Source organism: Kogia breviceps, chromosome 14 (genome assembly GCF_026419965.1).
Source record: "Kogia breviceps isolate mKogBre1 chromosome 14, mKogBre1 haplotype 1, whole genome shotgun sequence".
Classification (NCBI taxonomy): domain Eukaryota; kingdom Metazoa; phylum Chordata; class Mammalia; order Artiodactyla; family Physeteridae; genus Kogia; species Kogia breviceps.
In genome coordinates, this window is record NC_081323.1 from 83,495,769 (window position 1) to 83,509,111 (window position 13,343).

Below are 13,343 nucleotides of genomic sequence, written 5' to 3' on the forward strand. Positions count from 1 at the left end.
AGCTGGCACGGACAGTGGCCACCTGCCCCTCCTCCACGCAGGCCCAGAAAGGGGCAGGTGCCTGCCGTGCTCACACAGCTCAGCTCCCACAGTGGGTGGAGCCGGGGCTGGGACTGGAATCCCGGCTCCTGTGCCCAGAGCCAGTTTCCCTTCACCCTGACCTGCTGAACCCCTGTAGCCCACGTGGCTGGTCCCTGCCAGGGGCCAGCATGGCGGGGCCTGGCCCAGCTCAGGGCGGGAGATTCCATCACAGTTCTCGGGGAGGTCAGAGGGGCTGGTCAGAGTGAGCTGGTCCAGGATGGCCTGGGGAGGGGAGCGTCGTAATGGGTAAAACCTTCCGGAACCACTCGAGAGGAGCCCCCATCCTGGCACCGCTACTCATCAGCCTGGGTGAGTGACTCAACCCGGGTGTGCCCCGGTTTCCTCACCTGGAAAACGGGGTAAAGGAGTCAACGTGAAGACACAAGTTTTAGGACATAGCCTGACTTGCTGTGTTTCGTAAATGTTAGCTACTCGTCTCGTTTTCATTGTCAGCACGTTCCCTCCCCCAAGACAGGGGATCAGCCGTACTGGGGCCTGGAGGCCTAAGGCCAGCTCCGGGGACAGTTAAGCCGTCCTGTGCCTGGGGCCGGGCGGACCCACAGCCTGAGCCCAGCGCTGCCGGCCCTGGCAGCCCATCAGACGTGGTGGCCCCAGGTGGGGGCCGACTTGGCTGGATGGACTGGGCAGCCGGGCTGCTGCTTTGGACACAGGGGGCCCCTGCCAGGGGCAGGTGCAGGCTCGGCTTGTCACATGAACTGGAGAATTCTTGGGCTGGCCCAGGCCTGGCGGGGACGGGCTACGTCCCGCTGTGTGTGTGGCCAGAGTGGATGGGCATGTGATTTCTCAGTTCTCCTTCATCAGAGTCACCTCCATTTTTCTCGTTTGTCTCTTTGCTCTTTCAACTCCCTGGACTATTTTCAACGCCCTCAGGGGGCCCAGGCTGGGGTGGGTAATGGTGGCAGTAGTACTATCGGTTGAGGGGTCGCTGCGGGCCAGGCTGATGCAGAAACCCTCTCCACGGGCTGACCAGGCAGAGTCACGTGCTCCCCGCTTTCCATGTGAGAGGACCGAGCCTTCCGGAGGAGGGTGTCCCACCGAGGGTCACACAGCTCGAGGGGTCAGGCCACGGTGCCGCCCTGAGTTTCCCCAGCTGGCATGGGTGGCCCTGCCTTGGGAGCTCTCCTGAACTGGCCTGGCCCAAGGCCAAGTCTTCCCAGCTGTCTCCAGGCCTCAACTTACCGTGTGTCCTCAGCCAGGAGCCCCTTCCTGGGCCTTTGTCCCTTGGCTGCAGAGATCCTGTTGGCCTGCACTGGTGGCGAGCCTTGTGGTTTGGACAGTCTCTGGATCCCACAACTCCACCCGCTCTCAATGGCCCCTGACAGGTGCCTGGCAGGGAGGCCCCCTTCCTGTCCTTTGTCACCTTCCAAACTGTTGTCCGGACCTGGAGCACTATTTAAAGAGCTGTCGCCGCGCTCCCCCAGCCCTGCTGCAGCTCGAGGGAGCCATCCAGACCATGGTAGGCTGGTGCTGCCCCACCTCCTGACCTTGACCTCATCTTGTGACCTTGGCTTCATTTGTGATTCTGACCTTTACCTCATTGCCTGAACTCACCCTGACCTTGACCTTGTCTCTCTCACTGACATCCTTGACCTTGACCTGATGTTGTGACTGTCCTGACCTTTTCTTCACCCTTGATGTCATCCCTGCACCCGGCCAGTCCATCCTTGTGGGTCCTGATTTGGGCCTCTGCCTTCCTGGACTCGGTGGGGGTTGCCGAGGTGAAGGCTGGGGCGGGGGTCGAGGAAGAGGAGGGTGGAGGGGGACAGGGTGGGCCAGGCTTGGAGGTTTCAGGGAAAAGTGGGGCTCTGATCTCACTAGGCGAACATGTTTCCTACGGGGGTCGGGGTCACTATTCCAGGACAGCCTGGGTCTGTGGAGCCTGGCATGGGGGCTGCTGGCCTTGCTGTGGGGTCCTTCAGGCCATGTGGGGCCTGCCCTGCCACCTTCTCCTTGCCCCTGTGCTCCAGCCCCTTGGGTCTCCCTGCAGGCTTTCAGTGGTGCTGTTCTTTCATGCCCCTGTCTCACTCACCCTCATCAGTGCCTCCCGGCCTGAGAACTCTGTCAAGCCTCAGCTCAGAAGCCACCTCCTCCAGGAGGTCTGCCCTGAGTACCCCAGCAGTACAGAGGCTCTTCTGTGTTCTCAGCATCTTCCCCCACCTCCATCACCCTCTACTGATTGTCTGTCTCCCAGCTGGGCTGTGAGCTCCTTGGGGACAAGGACCGGGCCTGACTCAGCTCTAGGTCCCTGGGATTGGGCACAGGGCCTGGCTGGAGGTCAGCAGGTACCTAATACATGTCCGGATGCTTTGAGGGAGACGTTGTCTCGGTTTTATAAGTGAGGCTCAGGGCAGAAAACTGATCTTCCTAACATCACAGAGGCTGTGAGTAGCAAAGCCAGGCTTAGAACTCAGGTCTGGGTGACCTCCTTCTGCCCTGAGATGTTTCCTTCAGCGGATTTTTATTTTTTAGAGGCACATTATAAAAGGGAATTTCCAAGACAGCTGGGCTGGAAAGGGTCCTGGCTAGGAGGTCAGAAGTCTGGCCAGGGCCCTGGGCCTCAGGTTTGCCTGTGCAGTAGGAGAAAACAACCCCTTCCTTCCTTGCAAGGTTCTAGAACAGGGTCTGTCACACAGTAGGGTGACTTTTCCCCCAGATGGACTTGAAAGGCTGGGGCGAGACAGGGATGGGGGATGCCGTGGCCGAGGGCAGCTCTGAGGAGAGAAAGGGTAGCATATCCCACAGATGGAAGTGATTGCTTTTTATTAACCAGAAGGAAATGTATATGTAATTATGTGAGATGAATTCCACAGGGAGGTTCTTTTCTTTATGATGTCTGAAGGGATTTATAAATATTACAGGGGTTTTACAGCATCACAATGTCCTGGCCGCCCTGCCAGCCCCCTTTCAAAGGATTAGTGGAGACAAAGGACGCAGTAAGAGCTAATTATAAGTCAGCCGGGCACTGCAGCTCCTGAAGGGAGCCCAGGAACCCAGGGGAGTTGGGGGCAAGTGCGCGGGTGGGGACATTAGGCCAGCAGACAGGAGTGAGCCGCGGGGAGGGGAGACCACAGAGGCGCTGGGGGCGGGCGCGGGGGCGCCGGGGAAGCCCGGGCTCTGGGATGGGGTGGACAGGGGCTGGGCACAGAGGGTGGAAGGGGCTGAGATGGAGGCCCGAGCTGGGTGTGGGGATGCCCACGTCTGTGGAGTGTCCCCTTCCACGTCCTCCTTTGTGAAGTCCCGACTGTCCTTTCCCCCCATCACAAGCCAAGTCTGGGGCTCCTTGCACATGGGGACCTTAGTGACGGCTGCTGAGAGAAAGGTCCCTTGGAGGGGTTTGGGAACAGAGAGCTTTCAGCAAATGCCCAGTAGTGGACGACTCTCAGGCACCATGACATCCAGAAAGAAACACACGGAGGCAGGAAGTCTGGCCAGAGACCCTCCACGTGGGTGGTCACCCGCTCTGCCTACTGCCCCGAGATGTGCCCTGAGCTCTGGGCAGCTATTTCCAAACCAATCCCCGATCGGAGCCAGGCCCTGGGTGGGGGAGGAGAGCCCAGTGGTGGGACAGACACAGGGAGATACGGCAGGACAGTGTGCTACGTGCCACAGGGTGTGGAAGCCCAAGACTGGTGGGGGGGTGCAGGGGGGTGGGGGAGCTCTAAGTTGGCCTTGGGTCGGGGTTAGTCAGGGAAGGCTTCTCAGAGGAGGAGGCAGAGGAGTTGAGCCTGAAGGATGAGGATTCATCCCGATGGAAGGCAGGGAAGGTGTCCCAGGTAGTGGGAATGGCAGGAGCAAAAGTTGGGAGAGAAGGAAGCGCAAAGCAAGTTGGGGGGATCCAGGTTGGGGTGGGGGGGGGGGCGGATGCTCTGGGAGAGGGACAAGGGACAGACCTCACAGGGCTAAGGGATCTGGGTGTTACCCTGAACACTGGGGAGGGTGGCAGGAGAGGAGGGCCCCCACGTGGCGGCTGGCGCTAGAAAAGACGCCCCTCTCTGCTCCGCATCCTGGGCACTGACCTCCTGTGTTCTGGAGTCAGGGGCCCGTCAGGGAAGTAGCAGGTAGCCCAGCGGGGAAGCCGCTCTGTTGGCTTCTTGCCGGTGAGAAGAAGCAGGGAAACGCCCCGCTTCTCTGCCAGGCTTCATGAGGAGCCTGGTCTGTTTGCTGGCGTCCGTGGGGGCGGGCAGTGTCCTTCAGGAGATGAGCCCTGAGGGCTGCGTGGGGCGAATGGGGGACCTTCCCAGGAAGGGGCTTCTGTAAGGCCTCCCCTGGAACCTCGCAGGCACCCAGAAGAGCCCGGAAAAGAGCAGGAGGAGCCAGCTCCAACGTCTTCTCCATGTTCGATCAGTCCCAGATCCAGGAGTTTAAAGAGGTTGGTCAGCCGCCCCCAGGGCCGCTGGGAGGGTTACAGGAATGCACGGAAAGCCCTTAGGGAGCCGGCAAGGCGTCGGGTCAGCCCTCAGTCCCTGGGGGGGTGGCGACATCACTCTCCTTAGAAGCTGCCATGCTATAGCTTAGACTCTGGAGATGTGACGAGCCGTCCTTGGGCAGCCCCGACCCCTCTCTCCCTGAGCCTTTGCTTGCTGTGTGACCTAGGGCAAGCCCTTCCTCTCTCCGAGCCTCAGTTTCATTCTCTGTCAAATGGGGTTGCTGGGAGCGTGATATGAGGTATGGCCACGAAGCCCCAGCACGTGCTGGCACACAGTAGGAGCCCAGGGCAGCTTAACCATCCCTCTCATGCTGATGTCATGCTGAGCTGGGTGACCGGGTGGCCAGAGGGCCTGTATTGAGGTTGCCCTGGCAACAGTGGTTGAGAGGACAGCCCCTTGCAGGGAGGGGGGGACCTCTCTGGGGAGGGGGCCTGGGCTTGGGCAGGTGGGCAGGTGGCTGCTCAGTGCCCGTGTCTCTGCCAGGCTTTCACCATCATGGACCAGAACCGGGATGGCTTCATCGACAAGGAGGACCTGAGGGACACCTTTGCTGCCCTGGGTGGGTGGCCAGCAGCCAGAGGCTTGGGGATTGGGGGTGGGCCGAGCCCTGGCCGTCCAGAAAGAGTGGGCGGCTGGGGGCAGGCCAGGGCGGTTGGCACAGGGGGTGTGAGGGGCTGGTGTTCTCTGGGCGTGCCGAGGAGGGGCGGCCACCGCCTGGCAGGTCAGGGGAGACGCCCGGGTGTTAGAGGAGGACTGGCCAGGGGAGGGAGGGGGGCATTTCAGGGACAGTAGTGGCCCGTGTAAAGTCTGGGAGGGGGAAGGGGAGGGGTCAGCAGAGCAGGGGGAGACGCAGGGGGGTGGGAAGAGGCTGGAGATATCCAGGGGCGGGACTTGGGTTACTGGGTGGTCTTCAGCTGCCAGCGAGGCTTTTGCCTTCTCTGAGGGCCCAGGGATGGGCCTTAAGCCTGGATGGGGGCACTGGGGTTGGGGGACAGGGGCGTAAGCAACTCACTTCCGGACTGAACCTTAAGCTCCCAGAGATCTGGTTGGCCACTGGGACCGTGAGGAGCCCGAGTCCCCATCTCCAGGCAGCCGGTGCGTCCCTCCTGGGGCACGTGAGCCACGAGGCCCAGGTCTTCCTCTCCTGTGTGCCTCAGCTTCAGCTTCTTTGGGTCTCAGTCTCCTCATCTGTAAAATGGGTGTAACCACCAACTTGCTCTCCTTTCCAAGGAGGCAGGGGTGGTGGCGGGGGGGGTGAGGCGGGGGCAGCCCGGTGCTGACCACAGCTGAACATGCCTCCATCCTGAAGTCTCCCAGCAGGGGGGCAGGGTCTTAGGGCTGAGTGGCGGGCGGGTGAGACGGTAGGGCTGGGGGATTCTGCAGGTTGCTCCGTGGTCCCAAGCTCTGCTCTCTTGGGCTGCCTGCAGGCAGGGTCCCCTCTGACCCTCCCTGTACTCCTGGGTGTCTCCCCCAGGCCGCATCAATGTAAAGAACGAGGAGCTGGAGGCCATGGTGAAGGAGGCCCCAGGGCCCATCAACTTCACCGTCTTCCTGACCATGTTTGGGGAGAAGCTGAAGGGTGAGTGAGTCCCCAGGGGGCCCCGGGGAGGGGACGGGCGAGTGGGTGTGGGTAGGCAGGGCCCTGTGTGCTGACGTACCCTCCATCAACGCACGCCACAGCTGGGAGAATGGTGCAGCCCCAGACACCGGCCCCCCGGGGCACACACACCAGACCCTGCCTCGGTTTCCACCTCTATATCACAGAGTGGGGTGAATGTAATGAGCCCGGTTTGCAGGGCTGTGAGGCGCCCAGCGGGACAGTTTGCCAGAAAACCCTCTGCCCACCACCAGGAAGGTGCCCCAGCCGCAGCCCCCCCTTCCTAGCGCTGGGCTCATCTTGTCTCTTCTGCCTTACCACCCGCTGCTGACAGGAGAAGGTGGTATGGGGGAGGGGGCTTCTGGAAGCTTCTGTGGCCAACCCCAGTCCAGGATGGGCTTCTCCTCCAGGGAAAGGATCAGGGGCCTCCTTCGAGGCGTCCCAGCATTGAAGTGGCAGGGATGGAACTGTAACCCCGCCTCTGGCTCTAACCACTTCGCTCCCCTGAGACGCAGCATCAGGCCGGGCTGGGGTTCCGTGGTCGGAAGGAAGGGCCAGCCTGGGCTGCGGTTGCCCTTGCGGGGTGGGTCTCATCGCCATCCCATGCTCAGGCGGCCCCTGCCTGATACCCTCCCCTGGCGCCTCGGCTACAACTGGGCTTAAGACCTGGTCTCCCACTGCCCCCCAGGGTGACCTTGGGCAAGGCTGATCTGCTCTCTGCACCTCAGTTTGTTTGTCTGTAAAATGGGGGTTGCGTTAGTTTCCCGAGGCTGCTGTAACAGATGACCCCGAACTTGGCGGCTCAACAAAACAGCAATGTATTCTCTCAGTTCTGGAATCCAGAAATCTGAGATCTGGCAGGTCAGGCTCCCTGAGAGGCTCCAGGGGAGAACCCGTGCTTCACCTTTTCCGGCTTCTGGTGGCTGCTTCGCTCCCACCTCTGCCTCTGTGGCCACGCTGCCCCTCCTCTTCTGTCTCTCCTCTGCCTCACTTCTGTAAGGACACTTGTTATTGGACTTAGGGCCCACCCGGATAAGCCAGGATAATCAGTCCATCTCAAGAGCCTTTCCTTACATCTGCAGAGGCCCTTTTTCCAGATGACATTTCCAGGTCCTGGGGATGAGGACCTGGGTGTATCTTTTGGGGGCCACCACTAAGCCCACGACAGCCCGGTGTTGTCCAGCTGACAGAACAGTGCCCTCAGGCCCACCTCTGGGCAGCTGTTAGGGGTTATTCCTGGGACCATGGCCACCACCTTGAAGAGCGCAGAAGTCCAGGGGGCAGGCAGGGATACACTCACAGGAAAAGGCATGCATGACTCCAGCCGTGACTTTAAAGCAAGTCCTGGAGCTCGCGTCTGTCCGCAGCTGAGCTAAGAGCGCTGACCCAGGGCTGCAGCTTTTTCTCATTTTCGCAGGGGCTCCGGGGCTGGAGCTCCAGCTGAGCCTGTCATGCAAACTTGGCCGAGCCTGGGGTGGGGACAGGAGCTGCGGGGCTGGGCAGGCACCACCTCGTCCCTCTAATTGGGACAAGGACACTGTCATGAGGTTCCCAACAGCAATGAGGGGAAGCAGTCTCTCTGCAGCCCATTTGATGAGGTTTGCAGTCTGCAGAGCAGAGGCCCATTCTGGGAGGAGAGAGGAGAGGATCGGGTGTGGTAAATGTCCAGCCATGGGGCCTGAACCCGGGGCAGCTGGTCCACATGCAGCCAGTCCTGAGGAAGGCAGGCTGGAGCCAGGCTGCCCCGGCACGGAGGTCTCTCCCCGGAGACCCTGGGAGGCAGAGACTGCACAGCAGCTCCCCAACCGTGATCCCATGGCCACCCCTTCTCCTCCTGCAAGGCCAGGCTGTGACGGGCCCTGGACTGAGCCTCTGGCCTGGGCACACTGGCTCCCTGCCACCCTACCTAGAGGAAGCCCACGGCTCTGCCTCTAGGAGCTCCCAGGCTGGCAAGGCCAGCACTGAGCCCGGCCCAGTCACTCAGGGCCAGTCTCAGGAATGTTGAGTGACTCAGACATCATCCTGTCCTGGATGATCCTGATGGGGGAGGACACAGCTGGCCCTGACCCAGTCCGATGGAGGGGACACAGCTGGCCCTGACCCGGTCTGATGGGGGGACACAGCTGGCCCTGACCCAGTCTGATGGGGGGACACAGCTGGCCCTGACCCAGTCCGATGGAGGGGACACAGCTGGCCCTGACCCGGTCTGATGGGGGGGACACAGCTGGCCCTGACCCGGTCTGATGGGGGGGACACAGCTGGCCCTGACCCGGTCTGATGGGGGGGACACAGCTGGCCCTGACCCAGTCTGATGGGGGGGACACAGCATGGCAGAGCAAGAAAGGGGCTCTGGAGGTTCAAGGAGCTGGCTTCAAACCCTTCCTCCCCTTATAGCGGGAGACCTCAGGCAAGTAACAGAGCCTCTCTGAGGCTAAGTTTCCTCTTTGACAAACTGGCGCATCAGGGCCTACCACAAGGGGTGTGCGGGAGTCCCACGGGGTACAGCGCCGAAGCTGCAGGATGGACTTGGCACAGAGCACTCAGATGTGCCTGTAGCCGTGATAATGTCGGTCAAGACCTTTACCATTAATGACCCTTTATCTTAACTGATCCTGGGAGGCGGGCAGCAAACCCCGGCCTTGTCTCCATTTCACCAATGACACAGCTGAGCCTTAAGCAGGAAGGGGACATCCCCTGGTTCCACAGTGAGAAGGGAGGTCAGCGTGACGGGGGGAAGAGCACCAGGTAAGGGTCACCAGGCCACCTGCTGTCATTCACACAGTCCCTGAGACCTTGGGTGAGACCCTTCCTCTCTCTGGGCCTCAGTTTCCCCATCTGTACCACCAGGGGGCTGCGTATTTAATCCCATTGTGTTAGTAGAACCATTTCTTCTAATGACATCTTTCCCCAAAGCCCACACTATAAAAGTGATAAAACCAGAACTGCTCTGGATGTGCTCCCTCACTCCCACAAACCTGTGGACCCACCTGCCCTGCCTCCGGCCTGAACAACCTCTCAGACTCCTCCAGTGCCACTGCCAGAGCCCCCACCTCCAGCCCCCAAGTAAAAGCTCTTTCTCCTCCATCCATAGCCGAATCACATAGCATCAGTTGTGAGAACTTGGACAAGTCACTTAACCTCTCTGAACCTCAGTTTCATCATCTGTAAAATGGGACCAATGGGCAGGAGGGTTAAGCACATAGTAAATGCCTAGTAGGCTTTTCCAGGTGCATCTGTGCAGGCTGAATGTTACTATATGCAGAGCCCTTGGCTATGATTACTGTTCCTTGTTTCTCTGAAACATCCCTTCTCTGGCCTCACTGTGGACTAGAAGCTGGGGAGGAAGCTCCCTGAGCCCTTGGCCTCTGCAGGGGCCGTGGGACCTGCCCCACCCCCAGCCGCTGCCTGGCCTCTTCATCTTGATGCTCTCCCCCTGCCTGTGTGTGCTGCTTCTAGGTACGGACCCGGAGGAGACCATTCTCCACGCCTTCAAGGTGTTCGACACTGAAGGGAAAGGTTTCGTCAAGGCTGATTTGTAAGACTCCTCTGCCTTCCATTTTGGTTTTTCTCTCCCCCAAGGTCTCAGGTGATAGATGGGCTGGGGTCAGGTCAGGGTGGGTCGCAGCCCAGTCTCCTGTCCTGCCTGGAACTCAGGCATCTCAGGCAGCTTCCAGCCAGGAGCCAGGAGGCTGCTGCCCTGCCCAGTTCAGCCATTACTAGACGTCCCTTCCCCTCTCTGGGCCTCGGTGTCCCCCTCTGTGTGGATGTGTATGGGGAATATGGGGTCCCCAGGCGAGGGCTTCCCGGTAGCGAGGGAGGAATGGCTGGGGGTAGAGGTGGGCCCTGCAGGGTGACTAAGGATCGCCCTGGCCAGAGCAGAGAGGGCGTGTTTGGGGTTGGTGAGGAGGAGCCGGCTGTGGCTGGAGGGCGGCGGGGGTGGGCAGCGGGCAGCACAGAGAGGAAGGCAGGGCCTGTGCGGGGTAGCCCTGGACCGTGGGTCTGCCCTGGGGGCGTGGGAGAGCCTAAGAAGCAGTTAGGCAGGGGCAACACGGAGGCCAGCCTGGAGGAGGAGGAGAGAGGGTTGCAGCCGCCGCAAGGGTCTTGGCCAACGGGACGGAGGCGAGTGGGTGGGTGAGTGAAATACAAGAGGCCGGTACCAGTGGGAGCCAGGGTGTTGGGAAGAGGACTGGGCCAGATGTTAGCCAGGGCCCAAGGCGATGTGGGGATGGAGGCGTAGCCCTGGGAAGGAACCAGCTCAGCTGGGGCTGCAGAGAGAGTGAGGTGGCTGTGGGCAGCTGTCCGGCCGCCACTGGGCCGGCGTCCCCGAGGCAGGAAGCGCTAAGGCCTGCTGTGCCTGGGAGCCTCAGCCCGGGGAGGGCACAGGGCAGACAGCCGAGACTTGCGGGCCGGGGCGGGCCGGGCAGAGGCAGCCTGTGCAGGGGCTGAGACACTGAACCTTCTGAGTCAGCCTCTGAGCTGTCCCTTCAGGGCCTCCAAGGCCTCCCTGGGCCCGTGGCTGACCCTGGGCAGGCGGGATTTCTTCCTTAGTCACAGGCTTCGCGGGGCCAATGACTGCGATGCTGGAGGCCTCGGGGCCTCGGCTGGAGGCTAATTTTGCTTTCTATTCACTATCAGCACAGCACGTGGTGGAGGTCGGGTGGGAGAGGGCAGGGGGGCAGGGAGGAAGTGGGGAGGGTCTAGCTTGTCTCCCAGACGTTCTTACAGCCCCTCACCCCCCAGAGTTTTGAGTCACCCTCTCCTCAGGGGTCGGGGAGGGGTTCCCGAGGTTCCCGAGGGTTTCTTCAGGCTGCGGCCCTCTCCTTCACCCCTTCCTCAGAGTCCGGGTTCCCAGCCCCACCTTGGAGACCTAGAGGGGCACTGGGGGAACCCCCCGGGGTGACCCGAACCCACCCCTCTCCTGCCATCCACCTTCCCTCCCACTGGAGCAAAGTCAGGGCTGGGAGGAAGCCTTTGGAGACCCAGTTTGGGAACCTCAGGCGCCATCCCCGGGCTATGGGCTCTGAAAGACGGGGCTACCTGCCAGGCAGAGGCCACAGAGGAGGCTCTGGTTGAAAGAGAGTCTGTGAAAAGTCCCCAGCGTGGAGAGTTGGAAACTGTGACTGTCCTTCAGTAACATAAATAGTGGAAAATGTGCGTCGGTCTGGAGCAGGGCGGCGGCTGCCGGCGCCGCAGGGCACACGGGTGCTGGTCCCACCCCGGCCCTCTGCACCCCCTGAGAGCTCTATGGGGCCCTCTGAGCTCCTGGGGGCACCAATCCCTCCCCCACAGCCTCAAATGCCCCACCTCTGGCCATTCCTCCGGGCCCCGGGCAGCTCTGGCCCCTGTGGGCAGCTGTTCTTCTGGACCACGCAGGGGGACAGCCACCCCCCTGCCGCTGCACGCCAGTACCCCTCCCGAGCCTCAGTTTCCCCCTCTGTAAAAGGGGGATAATAATACTCACCTCCCAGGGCCGTGAGGAGCAAAGAAGACCTGGGCCGACGCAGGACGACACGGACCTGGGTAGCCTTCCTGCTCCTTGGCTGAGTGCAAGCACCTTGCACGCTCCGAAGCACCTTACAGATGTCAGCAAAAATCATATGCTGAAGAGGCAGTGCGTCTAGAACCAGGGCAAAGAGGCTCCCCTCAGTGACCTAGAGGTCGCTCATTAGTGCACGATGGGACATCAGAGCGGCCCCCCCCAGTCATGTCGGGGTCCCAAGGTCATTTCATTGGGTTCCCATCTGATGTGAAGGGGGGAGTCCACGTTACAACGGAGGCTGAGAGCCGAAGTGGCCGCCCGAGGTCACACAGCCCTCTGGGGGCTGTAGGGTCAGCCCTGATTGGTGTCCTCCTGGGCCATCAGCCCCAGCATCTGCGTGTCCACATGCAGAGTGGCCCTTAACCCTGAATGTGACCCTTCCTCTCCCTTGAACAGCATCAAAGAGAAGCTCATGACACAGGCGGACCGCTTCAGTGAGGAGGAGGTGAGTGGCGCCTTTTCAGGGCCCGGCCCAGCGCCGACAGGTATCTTCCTGGGAAGCGCTCTTTCTTTAGCGATCTGCTGAGATGATGGTGACATTGGGAACAAGGATGGGTGAGATCCTGGCCTCTGTGGCCTCCACCCTGATGCCTCCCTCTCCAAAGAGGGGAGCGACATTCTGCCCGATGCCCTTGGGTGACCCCCGTCTCTGGCCGCCCCCCACCGGCCCTGGCTGAGGCTGACTCCCGGCTCTTTCCCCAGATCAAGCAGATGTTTGCTGCTTTCCCGCCAGATGTGTGTGGCAATCTGGACTATAGGAACCTGTGTTACGTCATCACGCATGGTGAAGAGAAGGACTAAAAGGGGACCACCGACGCCCACCCCCACCCCAGACACACATACAGAGGCAGCAAACACGGGGCTCGGGGTGGGGAAGAGGGGCGGCCGGTGAGGAGCCCCTGCAGCCAGCGTGTGTGTGTGAGGAAAAGGCTCCCTGGCCTGTGGGTCAGCGGCAAAGTAAGAATAAATAATGTAACAAGGTCTGAGGTTTTGTGATTAATGCTCCGGTTGGGGAGAAAGCTAAACATTCCTATGTTGTTGGTTTTTCCAAAGTTTTTACTTCCTGGCTTTGCTCAAATGTTCCTGATGAGCTGGTGTTTAGAACTAATTGGCAGTTTTGAAGGTCCCCAGCTGGGGCACGGGACAGCGCCTTCATTGATGAAGCGTTTATTGAGCACCTAGTGCGTGCCAGCCCTGGTATCAGTCCCAGGGACATGGAGATGAGCCAGCCCTGTCCCCGGCGGAAGGACCATGCAGTGAGGGAGACAAGAACTGGGGTGGGGACACAGTGGGGAGGAGGTGGGAGAGGGCCAGGAGAGACCTGGCGGCTAGAAGCCAGACAGAGGCAAAGAAGGCGGTGGGGGCGAGGGGGTGGATTCAAGGGATGTTGAAGGAAGAGGCAAAGATTTCTTGAACAGGGCATGCATAGCACCAACCATATAATAAAAGGGCAGAAACCGGACTTCAAATTGAAAACTTCCACTCGGCAAAAGATGTCATGAAGGGCGTGAAAAGGCAAGCCCAGGCTGGAGAAGATATCGGCAACAACAGATATTGACAAAGATCTTAAATCCCGAATATACTTTAAAAAAAAATCCTACACATCGGGACTTCCCTGGTGGTGCAGTGGTTAAGAATCCGCCTGTCAGTACAGGGGACACGGGTTCGAGCCCTGGTC

General features: G+C 60.6%; 1 protein-coding gene across 2 annotated transcripts; it reads left to right on the top strand.

The window, feature by feature from the left end:
* The first annotated feature begins 336 nt into the window (after positions 1-336).
* Positions 337-12,640, top strand: MYL10 (myosin light chain 10). 2 transcript variants are annotated; one of them, XM_067011764.1, is made up of 7 exons: positions 337-390; positions 4,382-4,471; positions 5,013-5,088; positions 6,004-6,108; positions 9,583-9,661; positions 12,062-12,110; positions 12,368-12,640. In XM_067011764.1, the coding sequence occupies exons 2-7, from the start codon at positions 4,436-4,438 to the stop codon at positions 12,464-12,466; spliced, it is 444 nt and encodes a 147-aa protein (XP_066867865.1). In that variant the 5' UTR covers positions 337-390; positions 4,382-4,435; the 3' UTR covers positions 12,467-12,640. The 2 variants fall into 2 exon arrangements, with proteins under 2 accessions (XP_066867865.1, XP_058894698.1); XM_059038715.2 differs by lacking the exon at positions 337-390 and adding an exon at positions 1,525-1,558.
* The last annotated feature ends 703 nt before the right edge of the window (positions 12,641-13,343 follow it).